The following is a 20,341-nucleotide window of genomic DNA, read 5'->3' as shown; positions in this document are numbered from 1 at the left end:
CACAAACCAACATTATAAACGTCACATTTGAATCAGTTAAAACGTTTTCAAGCAAGAACCATATTTAGAAGTTGAAGATAGAAGAAACTAGGGTTGAAAACCCTTTCTAAAAATACATTAAAAGTGACTCCTTAAACAGAAGAGAGTTCAAGGATGACTAGGAAATGAAATCTAAAATTAGGTCCTAGGGTTTAAAGAACCTAAATGTACCTAAAATACCCTAAAAATATCATCCTAGGTTCATAAAATACTTGGGGTTGATTAATCAAACACTCCAAGCCAAGGCAAGCTTTTTGACAACTATTTAGGAAGCTCACAAACGGCTCTAATTAACGGACTGTTTGTCCATCAATGGACCATTGGTGATGGTCATTTGTTGGATCTGAGACTCTCCCAACATGAATACCTGAAGGTCTAATCGACGTACCAAGTTGATGGGCTGTTGGTTGGACTACTGGCCGTTGTTTGGTCTCATTAGTTCACACTGCCAAGGAAGTCTTGGGCCCTTCTCTAGGTCCCCTTGTGGTTACTAGGTCATAATAACATATCACACAAATTTAAAGATAAACGAATGCGTAAAACTCACTTAAACACATGAGAACACACAAGCACTATTAAAGGCATATCCTCCGACCGTCATGGATGTTTGACCTGCAAACTTAACATAACATAACATACTGCCTAATGACACTTATATAATCATTTTATTACAAATTACCTCAATAAACAATAACAAATCTCTAGTTCACCTTAGTTCATTTTAGGGTGTTACACTCTCCCATCTTGGAATAACATTAATCCTTGAATAACACTAAAACTTTAAGACCATCAAGGATTCCTTTAGAAACACACAAAATATAAAAATAAAGGATTAAACATTCATAAAAGAATAACCTTCAAAGACTTTGCAACACAAGCACTTTTGGGAGATCTTTCACTTTTCAAAATTCACACTCACCCTTCACTTATGGAGGAACTACCTTCTCAAAATTAAAAATTCTCAAATACAACACATTCACAAACATTGAAACCACAATTAAAGACAATGCAATTTATTTTTCAAAACATGGAATTTTCATAGTAAGCATCACTGTAACACAGTAAAACATGTTAGAATTTCAAAAATCCATTCGTTGAGAAATTCATCAAGAAGGCATGATAATATGAAGTGTAAAATCATATAAACTCATATTAAAACATAAACAACAACCATAAAGGGTTAAGAATTACCGGGACTTTCAAATCCGGACTATTTCTCTTTCCTAGTCCCAACTATATACTGTAAACATAGATTAAATTCTACTCGTTCTACAAAATTTTTATTAGATTATCATTATATTTCCCACAAACCTAATTGTGGTATTTTGTTATTCATTATTTTTATGTAAAAGATCCATAACAAAATATGAAAACCTTCTAAGCATCACTTACAAAAATAAATAGTAGAAACCAAATTCCATCAATGAACCAATCGTCTAAGAATTATCACAAAATTAAAATAACTTCAATCTTTCAAGAACAAAAATTGTCGTGTGTGCTAACTTTTAACACCTAAGATAATGGAATTATCTCTTAAAAACATCAAATCATTTGAAATAACATGTTTTAAAAGAGTCTTAGTCAAACGAGGACTGAATTGTCACACCATTTCACGACCATGATCACGACCTATCAAGTTCTTCACGGATCATGAAGCCCTCCTTGGTCATTGGTTGGAGTGTTCCACAAGTGTATTGTATATCATGAACTAGACATCAGGCCGTTAAAAATACCAGTTCCTGAAGATCGTCATGGTCTTTTTCGTGGAATTTCCTAATACTTTGTCTTTCACACTGCTCACCTGAATTTTAATGAGGACATGAACCATGGACCACTAAAGAGACCATGGCCCCTGATCAATACATATCTATAGACATTAAACATGGTCAATTCATATAAAAACTAACCTAACTTCAAGATCACAAGTTACAATTCCATAGACTAGAAAAACCTAGAATAATTCAAATCAAGCCTTTATTCTGATCATACAAGAGTTATATCAACAATTCAACCATGGTATTAACCTAAAAAACTATTTACAAGAAACACAACTTAATCAAAATCCACTTTAGATCATTAAGAAGCCAATGTTAGAGTGGATCATGTAAAAATAAGATAAACATGTTCTAATCTTCATACATTGATCCTCATGGATCTGTTACACATACTTCAACATTAATTAACTTAAACAACAATAGATATGGGAGATTCAACTTAATAGAATCATAACTCAATCAATAAAATATCAAGATTATAAAGACCATACAAGGCTAAATCGTTTTGGTGATACAAAATGTGTTCATCTTGCAATTGAATTAAAAACAGTTACAAATCAGTAGATAATAATAAATACATTCATGTTATGCCTTTGAAATCAGTTTAACAAAGTATCCATGGTAGATTTAAGAAGAAAGTGTATGATCATATTTTTCTCTTTTGAAATCATTGAGAATGACTCTCTAGATTAAAAGATAACAGAGACGAAGATCACCATAACTTTGTGTAGTTGAAAACATCTAAAACTTTATGATTCATACATAGAAAACCCAGCTTCAAGTAGTTCTTGGGATTCACAAACAATCGAGGTTTGAAGGAAATATTTTTGGAGGGAAAGGCTTCAATAGTGTGAGAGCATTCAAAAATGTCGTGATCACATTTTTGATGAATTATATATACCCATAAATAGCTAAATATACCTATTAGTGTCATGTTAGAAGTTGGGGTGAATTTCCATTCACTGCTTTAATTAAAACAAACGCTACCTGCAACTAACAGTGCACCAATAACAGAGGCAATACCGAGGCATCATGTTGTCGACGGTCCGTGCCTGGCTTCCATCGCCTGTCACATAGAAAAATTCTTGATTTTTGTCCTGCCCATTAAAGTTCCAGTTTACGATACTTGATCGACGTACCGTTGGGCGACCAATGATCTGTAGTTGTGTCCATCAATGGACACTGCCCAGGCACTGTCTTCTACAACCTTGGGTCCTTCTTTTGGGGCCTCTTGTAGGGCCCAATAGAAGTCGTATCCGGATGTTTCCAATGTGATTAAGGAACTTAACAATTTTTACACGTTCCACATAAATTTCATCCAACAAAAACACATAAAAGACTTCCAAACAGGCCAAGCCCCATCAAGACACATGTTGAACGTCTTAAGGGCTATCTTTCAAACGCCTTGGACGTTCTTTGTCCTTTGACCTCCAAACTTCTCTAAACTTCATATACCATCATTAAAAATAATTTAACTCATATAGAGGCTTCAAAATATTATTAAACAAAATATAATCATGCATAGACATATGAGACACATAGGTAACTAGTCGTTGAACGTTTTGGTCGTCCCTTGACGTTCGACTTCCAAATTACTTCAAACTTTACACACTTCCTCTAAAACATATTATAAGACATTTTATGACCTTAGTATTTTCATATAAACATGTTAGGCTCTAGACACCCTATTTCATTTTGGGGTCTTACACGATATAACTACAAATTTGTAATGACCATTTCGAGTTCTGAAGTCTATTTTGATAATGTCACTATTTCGGACTCTAAACTGATGATTACCCTATCAGCGATCTATATTTGATAAGTTACAAGCACATTGAAGTTGGTAAAACAAGTCATCCATCTTGGGGATGTGATACTTATTCGTGATTGTGACCTTGTTCAACTTTCTATAGTCAATGCAAATTCTAAGAGAACCATTTTTCTTCCTTGCGAACAACGTTGGTGCACCCCATGGTGAAATACTAGGTATAATGAAGCCCTTACTAGAAGGTCTTTCAACTACTCTTTCAATTCCTTAAGCTTTGCTGGAGCCGTTCTATAAGAAGGTATATATATAGGTTGGGTATCTGGAATAAGATCAATTCCAAAGTCGATTTTCCTTTCGGGAGGGACTTCAGGTACATCTTTTGGAAACACTTTTTGAAACTCATTGACTATTGGAACTAACTTAATAGTTGAGGTTTCAGATCTAGAATCCTTAACCCAAAAGACATGATAGAGATAACCCTTAGAGATCATATTTTTGGCCTTAAGGTAAGAAATGAATCGACCCATAGGCGCTAAGCTACTACCTTTACATTCTAAGATTGTTTCGTCTGCAAACTGAAAACAAACAATACTACTTCTACAATCGACTAAGGCAAAACAGGATTGTAACCAATCCATGCCTAGAATGACATCGAAGTCTACCATTTCTATCTCTACAAGATCTACTGAGGTGACTCTTTGAGAGAATGTGACAGGGCAATATATGTATACCCATCTAGCTATAACTGGTTCACCAACTGGAGTAGAGACTGAGAATGGTTCTAAGAGAGTTTCTGCATTAACAATGAATTGGACGGATATATTGAGTTACAAAAGAAAAAGTCATCTCTTTTGTCTTTTCAACTTAGTAAATTCAACAATATGTGAGTCACATCCTTAAGCTGGTAGGATGCCAATTTCACCTATCACAACCAGTTACTTGCATCACACAAAATATTTTCTTGACCTCGTCAATGATTTTCATGGGTCGTTACCAACTTGTGACCCTAAAAACATAGGCGGATGCATCCTAACAAAATCACAAACTCTGGCTTCCACTAATCGATCATATCTATTAGTAGGAACTCGAACCTGCTGATTATTCTGGTTGTTCATACTCTGAGCCGAAAGCCGAATTGGTGTTCTAAACTCTACATTAGAACATGCTTATCTAGTACTAGAGGAACTGCATTAGAATTGCGTGCATTAGAATTCCATGCCTAAGCTCTATGAGAAGGCATGATCTTAAGCTAGCAACATCGAGTTGGAATGGAATCATATCATACATTAAACACGATAAGAGTAACAAGAGAGGGAAGTTTTCCTAAAAACACTTTGTAGCATCCCTATCATTAGATGTGGTGCACTTCACATTCATGAAAAGTACTCCACTAAGTGCGGCTTTATAGACATCCTAGAACTCTTGAACCTAGTGCTCTGATACCATGTTTTTTCATGTCCTTAGCTACCCCTGATACGCGGACGTGGAACCTAGGACTACAAGTGATCCCAAGCAACACTACTAGCATGATCATTAGCATACTAATAAATTAAAATGTTGCGGAAGATAAATCATAAAGTTAAACAGAAAATATGAGGAATACCCTTATTTTATAACTAAGATAAATGAAATCAAAGAGTTAAATACAAAGAAGTTATTAACTCAATACTAAGATGAAGCTAGCTGTCTTAAATAAGCCTCTAAACTGGAGTAGAAATATTGGGACAAGACCCAGCTAAATCTAGCAAAAACTGAAACTAAAAGAGTAAATACTGAAAAGAAACTCATGATTTTTGTCCTCGGAGAATGGGGACTCACCATTGAATCTGTTGAACTTAAGATCGAAAATTGATCTGTGCGTAATATGGGCATTGAGAACCTGAACGAACATCATGGGAAGATGTAGCACACGTATGCGCCAGTACTTGAAAGGTACTATGCATGTACGAAAGAATATAATTGAAATAAAACATAATTGAATAATTACAAAAGAAAGTATTATAATATGAACATGATATAGAGAATTCTGAGCTAACTGAATGCAATGACCAATTTATAACATGCTAAAATTGAGTACTGAGTATATTGATAATTTGTCAATGCAAGAGAATCTAAGTGAACTATCGGAGCTACTAAGAACCGATTATAAAACCACACGATCTAAATATGGAGTCCGATGTATATGCCCCATCGAGAGGACCCAATAATCCCAGGCAAAGGTATAAAGGCATGTAGGCGTGATCACTAAACTGACTGTCCACAGGGGGTACTTACAACATTCTTGGCTAGTAGTTCGGGTACTAATTGGGAATGTTGGACCCTAGTCCAACTTGGTATTATACTACTCTCACTACACCATTTTAGGTTTACGACCACACTTATTCTGGACTACTCTTGTAAAGTGTTGCCCAAAGTAGTTTTGGGAACGCTTTTAAAGCGTAGCCAAAAATTTTCACTTTTAGCTACAATAATTTTGGCAACACTTCAAAAGTGTACTATTTAGTAATATAAGATACACTTTATAAGTGTTGTTAATGTATGATATAATTGGCAACACCTATTTACATATATGACCACACTTCTAAATATCCTATTTTTATAATTAAACAAACAACACTTTATAAGTGTTGCCTTAAAATTTTTCACTAATATTTTACATTCCCTCCAATATTTTTAACACTCCCTCCCATTTTTATTGGCCAAAAAAATTAAAAATTCACAAAACATTTTGACTTCAATTTCCTCTTTCATCTTTCCTTTTCACGTTTCCCTCTTTCAGCTTTCCTCTTTCAGCCCGTTTTCCTCTTTCAGCTTTCCTTTTCACGTTTCTTTTTTCAGTAGAAGAATTGGCTGAAGAACTACAGGTTCCAATAAAAGCTGAAGAACTAAAGGTTCGAAGTGAAGAGAGGTGAAGATAGTTGAATAAGTAGTTCTCTTTTATAATACAAGCTAAAGATTCGATGAAGTGAGCTGAAGAGTTGAACGATTCTTTTAAGAGTAAGAACAATTTCTTTAAGAGTAAGAACGATTCTGTTTTCCGAAACTTATTTGATTTTTTCGAAACTCAGTTGATTTTTGGAGTGTAGCTCGTAAACGTTTAGATTTTCCTTTGCTTTTCATGTTAATTTCAGCAGATGCTTAAGATTTTCCTTGTTCTTATTTTTATTGCTGGTAATGTTGCTTTTCCGTGTTAAATATCTTTCTTGCTATAATTTTTGTTTTAATATATGGTCGCTAATTTTTTTATTGTGCTCGTCTTAATCTTTGTTTGTTCATTTGTTAATCACAATAATTTTGTCTTGTGTCTGTTTGTTGGAACAATTTTTTTTGTTTTCGACTGTATGTCTTGAAGAGTGAAGAAGTCATTTTGTTGTTTCTCTAGTGCATTTTAAAGTATAGATAGTAACTTTAGTATTCCGAAATATTTTGGAATAACCTCATAGTATGAAGTTGTTAGAATCATTTCATAGTATTTGAGACTTAGCGAGTCAGTCACTAAAATGGAATTTGTGATCCCACACCTCTTGCAATAAATTAGTGCTTTCCAAATTGCTGTGATATCAGCTTCAATATTTGTTGTGTTTCCTATACTTTGTGTTTCTGCAAATACTAGATTTCCTTGGATTCCTATTATACAAAATCCGTAAGAGTTCTCTCCTAGGTTGACCTTGCCAGATCCATTCGTTCTCTCTTAAGTTGCCTTGGGGTGGTAACAGGGGATCTATGATCTTGATTCACTTTTAAACAATTCCAATTGATTGCACTCATAGAAAGGGTGGGTACTGGGGCTACTTCTCTGAACTTCATGACAAACCTGCAGGACGGACCGTCATAGACTCGACGGACCGTCGTGGACTCCGTAACCCCACACTTGACTTACCCATCTTCCTTCAGCAGCTGCACTACACTGCCACCTATGGACCGTCACAAGCATGACGGTCCGTCGAAGGTCTCCGTTCCAAAACACTTAAACTCTTGGAATATGGGTACTGGGATTACTTCTCTGAACTTCATGACGAACCTGCAGGATGGCCCGTCACACACTCGACAGACCGTCGTGGTCTCTGTAACCCCGCACTTAATCGAAGTCAGACTTCCCCATCTTCCTTCAGCAAGTGCACTACGGTGCCACCTACGGACCGTCACAAGCACGACGGATCGTCACAAGCTCCGTAGGTGGTCTCTTCTGTATTTCTTCGCTCAAAATCTCCGCATTTATCTATGGGCTGATTTATTTATATCCTACTAACTGTATTTATTTTTTCATTTATAGTAACATCAACATTGAAAAACATTTGTAGAGGATTAAAGGTTTGATTTGACATAGCGAAAGACTCATGACTAGGTAAGAAACTTTTATCATCTCATAACACATGATTCTGATAGATTACTCATGACTTTTAAAACTTATTTGTTAACTGGTTAATGATTATTGCTGAAAGACTAAATATTGATATATTCTGCTAGGAGTTCACATATCCCATCAAAGGATTGGATGAATTTAGCAAGGTATAGCAAAAAGTATATTGATGGCATTGAATCATTTCTAGATTTTGCTTTCATGGAGAGAAATTTCAGTGTCCATGTGCGAAATGTTGTAATATTCTTTGGAACCGAAGGAATGTAGTGTATGATCATCTAATATGTCATGGATTCGTCAAAGGCTATACTAGATGGATCAATCACGGGGAATGGGATATCAAGTTGAATGTTGATGATGATATCGTTTACTCGTGTGATGATATTGATGGGTTGTTGAATGATCAATTTAGAGATGTTGCACAAGATGGAGGAGTTTATGATGGTCCAAATGAAGATGCCAAGAAATTCTATAGCTTACTTGAAGAGGCAAACCAAGAATTATATTCTGGTTGTATAGGTTTCTCTAAATTATCATTCACACATCGCTTATATTTGTTGAAGTGTTTACATGGATGGAGCAACGAATCATTCACTTCTCTTCTAGAGTTATTAAAAGAGGCGATGCCCGAGTTGAACATTCCTTAGTCTTACAATAAAACCAAGTCTATGGTTAAGAATCTTGGTCTGGATTATGATAAAATTGATGCATGTCCAAATGATTGCATGTTGTTCAGGAATGATCATAAGGATGACGAATTTTGTCATACTTGAGGAGCTTCACGATATATTCAAACTCCTAAAGTTGATAGTTAGCTTGAGTCTTCAAAAAAACAACATCGAGTTTCTGCAAAGACTTTGAGACACTTTCCATTAATTCCTAGACTCAAAAGGTTGTTTATGTGCTCAAAGATGGCAGATTCATTGAGGTGGAATGAAGAGGAACGTTCTAAAGATGGAAAGTTAAGGCATCCCGCTGATGGTCTAGCATGGAAAGGCTTTGATAGGGTGCATCCAGATTTCGCACAAGATTGTCGCAATGTGAGACTTGGCTTGTCAAGTGATGGACTCAATCCATTTAGAACCATGAGTATATCACATAGAACATAGCCAGTTATGTTGATGATTTATAATCTGCCGCCTTGAATGTGCATGAAATCTGAATATTCCATACTTTCTTTATTTATACCTGGACCGCGATCACCTGAAAATGACATTGATATCTACTTACAACCATTGATAGACGAGTTAAAATTATTATGGGATTCGGGGGTTGAAACATATGATGCTTCCAGAAATATAACTTTTCAAATGCGGGCATCTCTTATGTGGACAATCAGTGATTTTCCTGCATATGCTATGTTATCTGGTTGGAGTACAAAAGCAATGTTTGTTTTCCCTTGTTGTAACTATGGCACTAATTCTCGCTATATTAAACATAGTCGGAAAATGTGCTATATGGATCATCGTGTTTTTCTACCAATGGATCATCCATGGAGATCAAACAAAAGATCATTCAATGGAAAAACTGAATTTAGGCCTCCTCCAGCTCCTTTAAAGGGAATTGATGTTCTTAATAGCTTACGTGATTTTGAAAATGTGTTTGGGAAGAAGAAAAAGAGATCAAATGATGGCCCATGGAAAAAAAGGTCAATTTTTTTAATTACCTTACTGGCAGCACAACTTGTTACATCACAACCTTGACGTAATGCACATAGAGAAGAAAATAGTTGATAACATACTCGGAACTCTTTTTGATATTTTAGGAAAAATAAAGTATCATGCAAAAGCACGGTATGATTTGAAAGATATGGGAGTCAGGAAGAACCTTCATCCACAAGATACAGAATATAGTAAGAGAACAAAGTTTACAATGGTGTGCATCACAATGACAAATGGAGAGAAATCCATCTTTTGTGGAGTTTTAAAGAAAGACAAGCTACCTGATGGTAGTGCCTCCAATATATCTAGGTGTGTGCACTTGGATAAAGAAAGGTGTCTAATTATAAAACCCATGATGCTCATTTCATGTTACATTACTTTCTTTCAATACCAATTAAAAGCATTCTTCCTGATCATGTGGCTAGTCCTTTGATTCGTCTAACTTCCTTCTTCCATCGTTTGTGCCAAAAAGTAATCACATTGGAGGAACTTGATTGCTTAGAAGTAGAGATCATAGAAACAGTAAATCAGTTGGAGCGAATTTTTCCTCCTTCATTTTTTGATATCATGATTCATTTGCCTATTCATTTGGTGAATGAAGTGAGATTAGGCAGCCCAGTGCAAAATCGATGGATTTATTCCACTGAAAGAGAAATGGGTACATTCGCAATAGGCGTTTTCCAGAAGGTTGCGTAGAAGAGACACGAGTGGGAATAGATTGTATGAATTTATTCTAAAAATATCTGCATCGGGGTGTGCATACAAGATTTAATAGGAGAGAGCGAAACAATGATGAATGTGACCCAAGTGATGCAAAACCTATGAGTTTGTTATCTAACAAAGGAGTTCCTTTAGGAGCAAAGAAAACTGATCCAATCATTTTAGATTACAAGTCACTAAGTCAGGCACATGCATACTTATTGGGAAATTGTGACGATGTTCAAGAATATAGTAGGTACCTTAATTTGAATATACCATTTCTTTTGTATAATTAATTTTTATCTTATTTAATTGATTATTTAAACAAATATACTAAAAGTTTTGTAGAGAGCATGAGCAAAAGTTAATAATTAGTCACGAAGATAAAAATGGAGCAAGGCAAAGAATCATTGTCAAAACTTCTCTCAGTGGTTTGAAACTCGTGCTTTGAAAGAGGATGTGCCTGATTTGATAAAACAATTGTCTAAAGGAACAAATTCTGTTGCAAAAAGATATTTTGGGTATCTCATAAATGGATATAGATTCCATGTTAGGCAGTGTGATGCAAGGCGTAAAACACATAATAGTGGTGTTACACTAATTGCCTCAACTACAAGCTTTGCAAGCTCAAAGGATAAAAATCTGATTGCTGCTGATTTGACTTATTATGGTAGAATAGTTGATACTGCTAAATTAAACTATTACATCCATTTTAAGGTTGTTTTATTTAAGTGTGATTGGTATGAAGCTGAAAAAGATGTTTATGGCCTTACTTATGTCTACTTTAACAAGAGATGCTCTCAGGAAGATCCTTTTGTGCTTGAATCTCAAGTACACCAATGCTTCTATGTGCAAGATCCATATGATCAAGATAAACATTATATTATGAAGACTTTTCCAAGAGACTTGTTTAACATGGGTAATAAAGTTGAATCTAATCTCCCACAAAGTTATGAAAATGAGCCAGCTGAACATTTGAAGGGTCCATCTATGCCAAAATATAATGGTGAAGTACTCTTAACAAGGACTGATTTACCAGAAACAATCATTGATGTGCCTGTGGAGGAATTTGTCAACCAACAACTTGAAGTCTAGTATTAAGATGAGTTCGAAGATGAGTTCGAAGATGAGTTTGAAAATAAGTATGAAGATGAGTTTTCAGATGCGTTTGAAGACGAGTCTGAAAATGAGTACGAAGATGAGTCTGATGATGAAGTAGAGTCTGAAGAAGTGTCTGAATAAGACACACCATGAGTTTCATTATTGTTGTGATGATCATATAGTGCTCACTCACTGTTTTTGTAATATAATAGTTTTTTTTGTAAAATACATTAAGATATCTAATCTGTGGAATGTAATGTGTTGCCTTCTTATCTGATTGTTATTTTATTGAGGAACCTATACTTCTAGCTTATTTTTGCTTGATTTGGTTGTTTTCTAATTATATACTTTCTGGTTTCATTTTATTATCAGGCAGTTGGCATTAGAGGCATTCAACTCTGTAGTTTGAAGTTGCTTCTGGTTTGGTCGTTGTCCTGAGTTTGTCGCTACGAGAGAGGTACAACTCTTTACCTTTTATTAATTTAAGTAATAAAAAGCTCCCCAGTTTTTAAATGTGGATGCAGCCAACAACCTCTTTTTTCATATGTTATCAATTTTTTCTATTTGTTCCTGTAGTTCTTCCAATTTGAATCCGTCTTGCTACTTCTTTCACTTACACAATCTTATTATTTTGTAGGTTTACATTCTATTGAGAAAAATATTTAAGAGATTTAAACCAAGCAAAAACAATGAATCAATCAACAATTCTAAAGAAAAAGGGTTTGAATCCAAACAAACTCAAAGCCCATTGAAGAATCTGGATGTTGATATGCAATAACGATTAAGTGCTGAATTGGCCAACAAATTCAAGATTAAGAGAGAACAACTTGCAAATGAACGCAATGATAAAGCTAAGAAAGAGCAGGCACCAATATCACATAAAAGAAAGAATTTTGAGGATTTCATTCCATAACAAGGAAAGAGTAAATTGCTTGGGCACAAATTTGTCTTTCAATCGTCTTCAAGGGAAGAACTTAGAACCTCACGTATGATTGCAGGGAAAGGACAAACTAAACAGAGGTTATTTCAATTTGAAGACTCCATTCAAGAGAATGGAACTAAACTTTATGAATAATTCTAGGTTCCATACGTCATTCAATAAAGATATTACTGCTTCAGCACATGCGACTGGAACAACACTAGTTAATGGAGAGGCATGACATGATATTCTTGATCTACAGAATTGCAAATAGATAAAGAGGAAGCCGGTCATACCAGCTAGTACTCTTGATCAGTTTCTAAAAGATCAAGGGATACACAAAGATGATGAAACAAAACATGACAACAACACAACAAGTGATGTCGAATTTATGCATACTCCTATTATTAATGAACATAACAAAGGAGTGGATGATCGTGTGGAACAAGAAGAGGAAATTGACATTGATTGTAGTACAAAAGGTATGTTTTAAACCTTGTAAGATTTAGAACTCATTATAAAAGAAATATCTTATTTCATGTCTGTTACATCAATCTAGAAATGTCGAAGCCAACAAAACTTCGAGGACATACAACATGTAAGGATATTCATGCAAGAAATTTGGAAGAAAGAAAGGAGGTGATATTTGATAAAGGACAAGTGGTGGGACCAACTAATAAGATAGTGTCACAATTAAGCAACTTTATAGGAACAATTGCAAGGAATCCTAGATTCATCAGCTTGATGTACACTAGTTTCCATGTGGTGCCAAATGATACTAAAAAGTGCATGTGGGAATACGTCAATGTAAAAACAACCAATCTTGAGAATTCATATTTTTTTATTACTTACTGAAACTAAATATATTTTATTTTGCATAGTCCAAATTTCTACTTCCAGTAGAAGGAAAGAAATGGGTGATGACTGGTCTTCGTGATGCTTGGAGGCGACACAAGCAAAAAATTAAAAAGGATTTTTTTGATAAAAACAGTACCCTTGAGGATATGCTAGCAAAATGTCCTGATGGCATTCCACATAATCAATTCCGCCAGTTGATCGAGTATTGGAAACACCAAACTATTCAAGTAAGGTTAAAATGGTGTATTTCAACTCATCGACTAATTCTGTGTCATATCTATTCTTTTTATACATATTAATTCAATTATCTCTTTGTTTTTAAAAATAGGCTATATGTGAGATGAATTCTCAAAACAGTAAAAAACAAAAGTGGAGGCATCGAATGGGACCTATCAATTTTGCTAGAGTACGCGTGGCATTGGTAATACTTAGCTGACATTTCATACGAAAATTGATTTTCATTTTTTTGTACTTTATAAGAACTTACTGATTTTTTAAAATTTCTTTTGATATAATCTGTAGAGTGCATCCAAAGACAACAACGAAGAACCATCAAAGCCTGAAATATTTATTGCAACTCGTACCAAGACGGGAAAGGAAATCCAAGTGGATACCCAAATTGCAATAGTAAGTTTTTCAAAGAGGATTATTAGTGAACTTTATTCAGACTTAACATTTATATTATGGGGAGTTTTACAACATTAAATTTTAATCACGTATCCCTTCTTCTTCTTCTTATTCTTGTGCAAGTTCGAGGAGATATCAATTATTTATCAACATTATTTAAATTTTTTTTACGAAAAGTTTTCATTATGTTTTAATGATTGATCGCTATCATAGGATTGGAAATGAAATAGTACTTTCAATTCACTATGGATGCCAATTTTATTCAATAGGATGAACTTCAAAATCGCCAAAATTCTGGGGAAATAGCTGATGATACATTTAGGCCAGTGTTTGGAAAAGAACAGCCTGGTCGAGTTAGGTGCTATGGTAGATCAGTGACAACAAGTTCTTTGAAGAAAGATGAGGAAATTAACAATCTAAAACAAAAGCATGCCAATCAAATCACTTCTCTTAAGGAATAATTGAGAGAAGAAATGCGACATTTATTCACTCAATTCCTGCAAAACAACCCTGGATTGATTTTTCAAGATATACCAGGGTGTGTTGGATCTAACCTTGCTTCACCTATTGATACAAGTAGTGCACAAGCTGTAAGAGGCACAAATCTTACATTTTTTTCAGGGTCAGCTCAAGATTCGGTTCTTCGAAACGTTTCTTGTATTTCCAATTCTCTATTAATAGTGTCAATATTGTTTTTCTTCTAGTTTAGTTGGTGTTCTTTGTAATGAAATTCAAAACTTATTTTTACTTGTCTAGTTTAGTTGGTGTTCTTGGTAATGAAATTCAAAACTTATTTTTACTTTTCTAAACTTCATGGCGAACCTGCAGGACGGACCGTCACAGTCACGACGGACCGTCGTGGTCTCCGTAACCCCACACTTAGTTAAACTCTTGGAATATGGGTACTAGGATTACTTCTCTGAACTTTATGACGAACCTGCAGGACGGACCGTCATAGTCACGACGAACTGTCGTGGTCTCCGTAACCCCACACTTGGTTAAAATATTGGAATATGGGTACTGGGATTACTTCTCTGACCTTCATGACGAACCTGCAGGACGGACCGTCATAGTCACGATGGACCGTCGTGGTCTCCGTAACCCAACACTTGGTCAGACTTCCCCATCTTCCTTCAGCAGCTACACTATGTTGTAGTTCTTTGAAAATATCATGTTAGGTTATTATCTATTGATTTTTGTGGACACTTCTAAACTATGTTATGAACCTTGTTTCCAGTGGTCATCACTGGTTTGTTTGAACTACTTGTGTGTAATTATTACATTGAAGTTTACAACAGAAGATTGCACAAATTAAACTTTTGAAGTTTAATTTTTGAGAGCCAACAACAGAAGACTGCACAAATTTTGTAGTCCTTATAATGTGTAATTTTTACATTGAAATTGTATTTAGATTTGGATTGGTTGTCTTACAGTGAATTCTCTCTTATTATGCACTTCCACAATGAATTCACAAACTTATAATTTTATTTTAAATGTTCAGGATAATGCAGGTAATTGAATTTGAATTTGGCCAGAATTAAACTCGATCCATTGTGGCAAAAGATGAAGAAATTTTGGTATTGTTGTCATATACGTTTGAATGACACTTTTGGGTTTTTGGAACTTGTTGATATTAGAGATCTTTAAGCAATCAGTTTCTATGTTTTGGTTGTACATGAAATATTTCTCGAAGTTTATTTGAAATATTTAGCTTCAATTTAATGATTAATTAGTTCATTTTGTGTTTTAGGTCACTTGTATGTATGTAAATATATTATATATATTTGTGCTACATGTAGGCTTGTAAATGTTGAAGTTACACTTTGTAAATGTTGCTTTAGGTAGATATAAAGGTACACATTATAAGTGTTTCTATAGATGAGATATAAAGTAACAATTTTTAAGTGTTGCTATAGCTGACATATAAAGTAACATCTTATAAGTGTTGCAATAGATGAGATATAAAGTTACAATTTTTAAGTGTTGCTATAGCTGACATTTAAAGTAACACCTTATAAGTGTTGCAATAGATGAGAGATAAAGTTACACTTTATAAATGTTGCAATAGATGACCAATAAAAGGCAACACTTTTTTAAGTGTGCCCAATAAATCTGAAAAGGCAATGCTTTTAAGTGTAGTCTAAAAAAAATAGGTGTTGCTAATGCACGTCTTCAAAGCGTTCCCTTATTCCTATTTGGCTATGCTTTATAAGTGTTGCCAAAGATGACAACATTTAAAATGTGTTGCCTAATGTCAAAGGTTACGCTTCTTTTGGGCAGCCCCTAAAAAGTGTTGCTGAATGTCCAAAAGTGTAGCTATTTCTCAAAGGCCACACTTTTTTCTAGTTTAGGCTACACTTACGTGGTGCTGTTGTAGGCTGAAAATGGTGTAGTGTCTCATTAATTTTATGTAGTTAATTGATTATGTCTGAATTTTTTATAATTACTGGAGAGCTCAAAACTAAACATGAAAACTGAGAATGCAACATTTAAGCTTATAATGGTGCATTAAAAACTGAGCCATGTATAACTGAATAGCTTAAATATCTGACCTAGCATGTATAATTAAAGAACTAAAAAAATACAAAGCTAGGTGTTTGAAAATCATGCGATAAACTAAATAATAACTTTCAATCTGAATTTGCACAAATATTCAGGAAATTCATGAAATTCTATCAATGTCTAGAAACCCTTTGAATAGTCATGATAAGAGAATCAAAAACTGACTGAAAACTAGGGACCCAATGGTTGAAAGGAACCCACTAGTGAAATCCCACATACCTGGTGACAAAATTCATGGAACTTGTTGCGTTCTTGAACTAGGGTTCTTGACCTTTTTCTCCTTACTTGCTTCTAATATTCTAAGTTATTATTAATGATTTCACTTAGAGAAACTTTTAGTTATGTTTCTAGGCTTAAATTTACTAAAATCTGATGAATTAGGGTCAAAAAAACATAACTTAGGGTTTAAACAAAGTAAAAAATGACCAAAAGAACCCTGGGTAAATTGCGGGGTTGGATCAAATGATGACTTGGACGAACAGTCCGTTGTTCCATCGAAGGTCCGTCGTTTGGGCCTGTTCAATAGGCCTTTACTAAAATAGGCATGATATTTTACTCGGAGATATGATTTTAGCAAGGTCGGTGGCTATGGAAAGTGAATTCAATTATCTATCAATTTGAAGGCCATGGGACACTTATTTCATTTTTTATGAGAGTTATGATCATTTTAAGTTGACCTAACTTTATTTTTCCTTCTTAACTGTCAACTAACTTCCACCTACGGTCACCCTACGAAACGTAGGCCGATATACGAACCGTTCTGGTCAATCATAATTCTTATCAAAGAGTGGGTGAATAGGGTGTTTATCATTGAACTCAGACTACGGACCGTATTCTGACCTATGGACCGTTGGTCCATCCATTGTTCAATACTTAGTGATATATTCCTAGGCTGAGATTTGGGGTTTTTTAACTATATTGAAAGATGTGCCGGACGGACCGTGTGTCAGGCTATGGTCCGTCGTTGGACACCGTCTATTGCACCTCTAGATTTTTTGAAAAACATGTTTTTGGTCTGTTTTTGATACGAGGTGTTGAATGGCTAGTCCCTTCCACGTTGCATCAAATGATTAAGTTTGAATAATATCAACAATAATTGATTATTTATGTTGAAGGGGACCTGTCGGTCTACAAAAACTCTTTCCTTTTTTTGGTCAAACCAAATAATGAGAATGAGGCACTGATTTATCAACCTTTTGAGGTAGGGAATGTTCAGCATGTCCTCGAGGGGAGTGTCATTACAAAACTGCAATTTCCCATGGAGTCCGTGCTAGTGGTAAATGAATTGTTGAAGCATGGCTTTGAGATGAGCAAGGGCTTGGGAATATTCTTGTAAGGGAACGCTTATCCGGTGATTCCAAGAAAGAGAATTGGTTGGCTTAGGCTACGAGCCTACAATTGAGGACATAATGAAATTGAAGAAGAATAAGAGAAATGTATGTTCGATTACCAAGTCTATACCACCCATATACTTTATCAAAGCCTATGCAACAAAATGTTTTGAATCACCTCTCGCAGAGCCATTACTGGAATTTAATAAAGAGTTGATCAATTATTTTCAAGATTTATTTGTCAAGGATGATATGGTGGAACTCGAAGAAGATACTAGCAATAGAGATGTGCCATTCATTGGTCATGATATCGACTTGAACAATAGGGAGGCAACTTCTCTGCCCGGCAAAAATAAGTCTTGATAGTCTGCCTTGTTTTTCTTTTTGTCGTCCGAGTAATTCAAGGGTTGTAAATCAAATTTTATCTTGTCATTTTTTTATCCTCTATTTTTCCTTTAAGTAGGATGTAATTGTGTTTTTCTTTCAGTCTAATATATTTGTTTGTTTCCTTCTATACAATTTTTCTATGCCTATTCTAGTGATATTACATACATGAAGAATTTCTCATTAGATCGTAAAATTCAATCTAATCTTCGACCTAATCCTGAAAAAATAAGTCACTAAATCAAATTTGATTAAGGTGATGTATTTGAAGAAGTATGTAGGGATTTTAAACATTTTAAGAATAAATCAAATCCCAACATGAGTGAAACTAAGACGATAAATTTAGGGGATCATGAAAATATTGAGGAGACTAATATAAGTGTATTTGTTAGACATCAAAAAGAGAAGATAATCTAGGCTCTGTTTGATTAGGGGGATGTTTTTGTGTTATCTTATGATGACATGCCTGGATTAAGCATTGACATGGTTGTTCACATGTTGCCGATTGATCCTAACTTGCTTCTAGTAAAGCAAAAGTTGAGAAAGCTTAAAATTGACATGCGTGTTATAATTAAAGAGGATATCACAAAAAAATTGAGGCCAAAGTCATTCAAGTCGCTCCATATCCTTCTTTGTTTGCCAACATCGTACCCGTCCCTAATAAAGACGACAAAGTTTGAATGTGTTTTGGTTATCGTGATTTGAACAAACCAAGTCCAAAATATGATTTTCTTTGCCCAACATTCAAATTTTGTTCGATAATTGTACTATACATGAGGTTGCAGCTTTTGTGGATTGTTATGCGGGTTACCATCAGATTATTATTGATGATGAAGATGCATAAAAAACTATCTTTTATCACTCGATGGGGGACATATGGTTATTGGGTTATGCCTTTTGGATTAAAAATGCAGGGGAAACTAATATGAGATCAATCACAACCATGTTTCATGACATGATGCATAAAAAATCGATGTTTATCTAGATAATGTTATCATTAAATCAAAAAGCAATTAAATTATGTGAAATAATTAAGAAGATTCTTTGAAAGTCTCCGCACCTATAATCTAAAACTTAATCCTTCAAAATGTGTATTTTGAGTACCATCATGGAAGCTTTTGGGGTATATAGTCAGTCAACGAGGTATTGCATTAGATACTTGTAAAAATAAAAGTCATTCAAGAATTGTCACCTCCAAATAACAAAACTGAAGTTATGATCTTTCTGGGAAGGTTAAGCTAAATAAACAAATTTATTTCTCAACTCACAACAACTTATGATCCCATATTTATGTTGTGAAAAAAGAATTCCACAGTCCAGTGGACTGAATAATGTCGAGAGGCCTTTGAAAGAATTAAGAATTACCTGTCTAATCCTTCTGTGTGGGTTCCTCCCGAGTCCAGCAGACCTTTTATATTATATATGTTAGTAATTGATAAATCTTTTGTTTTGTATTGGGTCAGAATGATGGCACTAGGAAGAAAGCAAAAGCCTTTTATTACCTCAGCAAGATGTTTACCGTTTATGAATCAAAGTATAACCTTCTTGAGAGAACGTGTTGTGCCACAACTTGGGTAGCACATAAGTTGAAGCATTCATCTTACACTATTTATCTCATTTCTCGTATGGATCCGTTGAAATATATTTTTCAAAAGCCCATGCCTATGGGCAGGCTTGCGATATGGCAAATATTACTCACAGAGTTTGATATTATCTATGTGACACGGACCACAATGAAAGCTCACGGACTAGCATATCATTTGGAAGAGAACCCTATTGATGAAAAATATGAATTTCCACACTTAAGACTTATTTTCTAGACGAGGAGATATCCTGTATCGATAAAGTTATTCACGATAATAATAAAGGATGGAAGTTGTTCTTTGACTGTGTCTCCAACAAAATTGGAGTTGGAATAGGAGTTGTTCTTACACAAGGATTGGGGAATATTACCCTATAACAGCCAAATATAGATTGTATTGTATTAATAGTATGTCCGAGTATGAAGCTTGCACTTTGGGTTTGAGGTTAGCTACTAACATGGGCATCCAAGTACTATTAGTGTTAGGAGACTTAGATTTGTTAGTTCTTAAAATTCAAGGAGAATGTGAAACTTGTGACCCAAATAACATACCATATTAACATTCTTTACAAGATCTTTGTCAACTATTCGTGTCGATAAAGTTTAGACACATTCCTAGAGTTCACATTGAGATCGCAGATGCATTGGCTACTTAATCTTCGATGCTCCAACATC

The 20,341-nt window shown here is 34.7% G+C and overlaps 2 protein-coding genes across 2 annotated transcripts; both read left to right on the top strand.

Annotated features, from left to right (window-relative positions):
• Window positions 1-8,853: 8,853 nt before the first annotated feature.
• On the top strand, window positions 8,854-11,397 carry LOC138340273 (uncharacterized). Its single transcript, XM_069291985.1, has 4 exons — window positions 8,854-9,031; window positions 9,185-9,590; window positions 10,005-10,290; window positions 10,732-11,397. Exons 1-4 carry the CDS (start codon window positions 8,854-8,856, stop codon window positions 11,395-11,397), a joined length of 1,536 nt encoding a protein of 511 aa, XP_069148086.1.
• A 1,486-nt stretch (window positions 11,398-12,883) lies between these two features.
• On the top strand, window positions 12,884-14,268 carry LOC138340272 (uncharacterized). The gene is made up of 5 exons (XM_069291984.1): window positions 12,884-13,129; window positions 13,204-13,407; window positions 13,509-13,601; window positions 13,703-13,807; window positions 14,077-14,268. Exons 1-5 carry the CDS (start codon window positions 12,884-12,886, stop codon window positions 14,266-14,268), a joined length of 840 nt encoding a protein of 279 aa, XP_069148085.1.
• Window positions 14,269-20,341: the final 6,073 nt, after the last annotated feature.

Source organism: Solanum lycopersicum, chromosome 12, assembly GCF_036512215.1.
Source record: "Solanum lycopersicum chromosome 12, SLM_r2.1".
Taxonomy (NCBI): domain Eukaryota; kingdom Viridiplantae; phylum Streptophyta; class Magnoliopsida; order Solanales; family Solanaceae; genus Solanum; species Solanum lycopersicum.
Note: the sequence above shows the minus strand (reverse complement) of the source record. Positions and strands in the feature narration are given on the sequence as shown.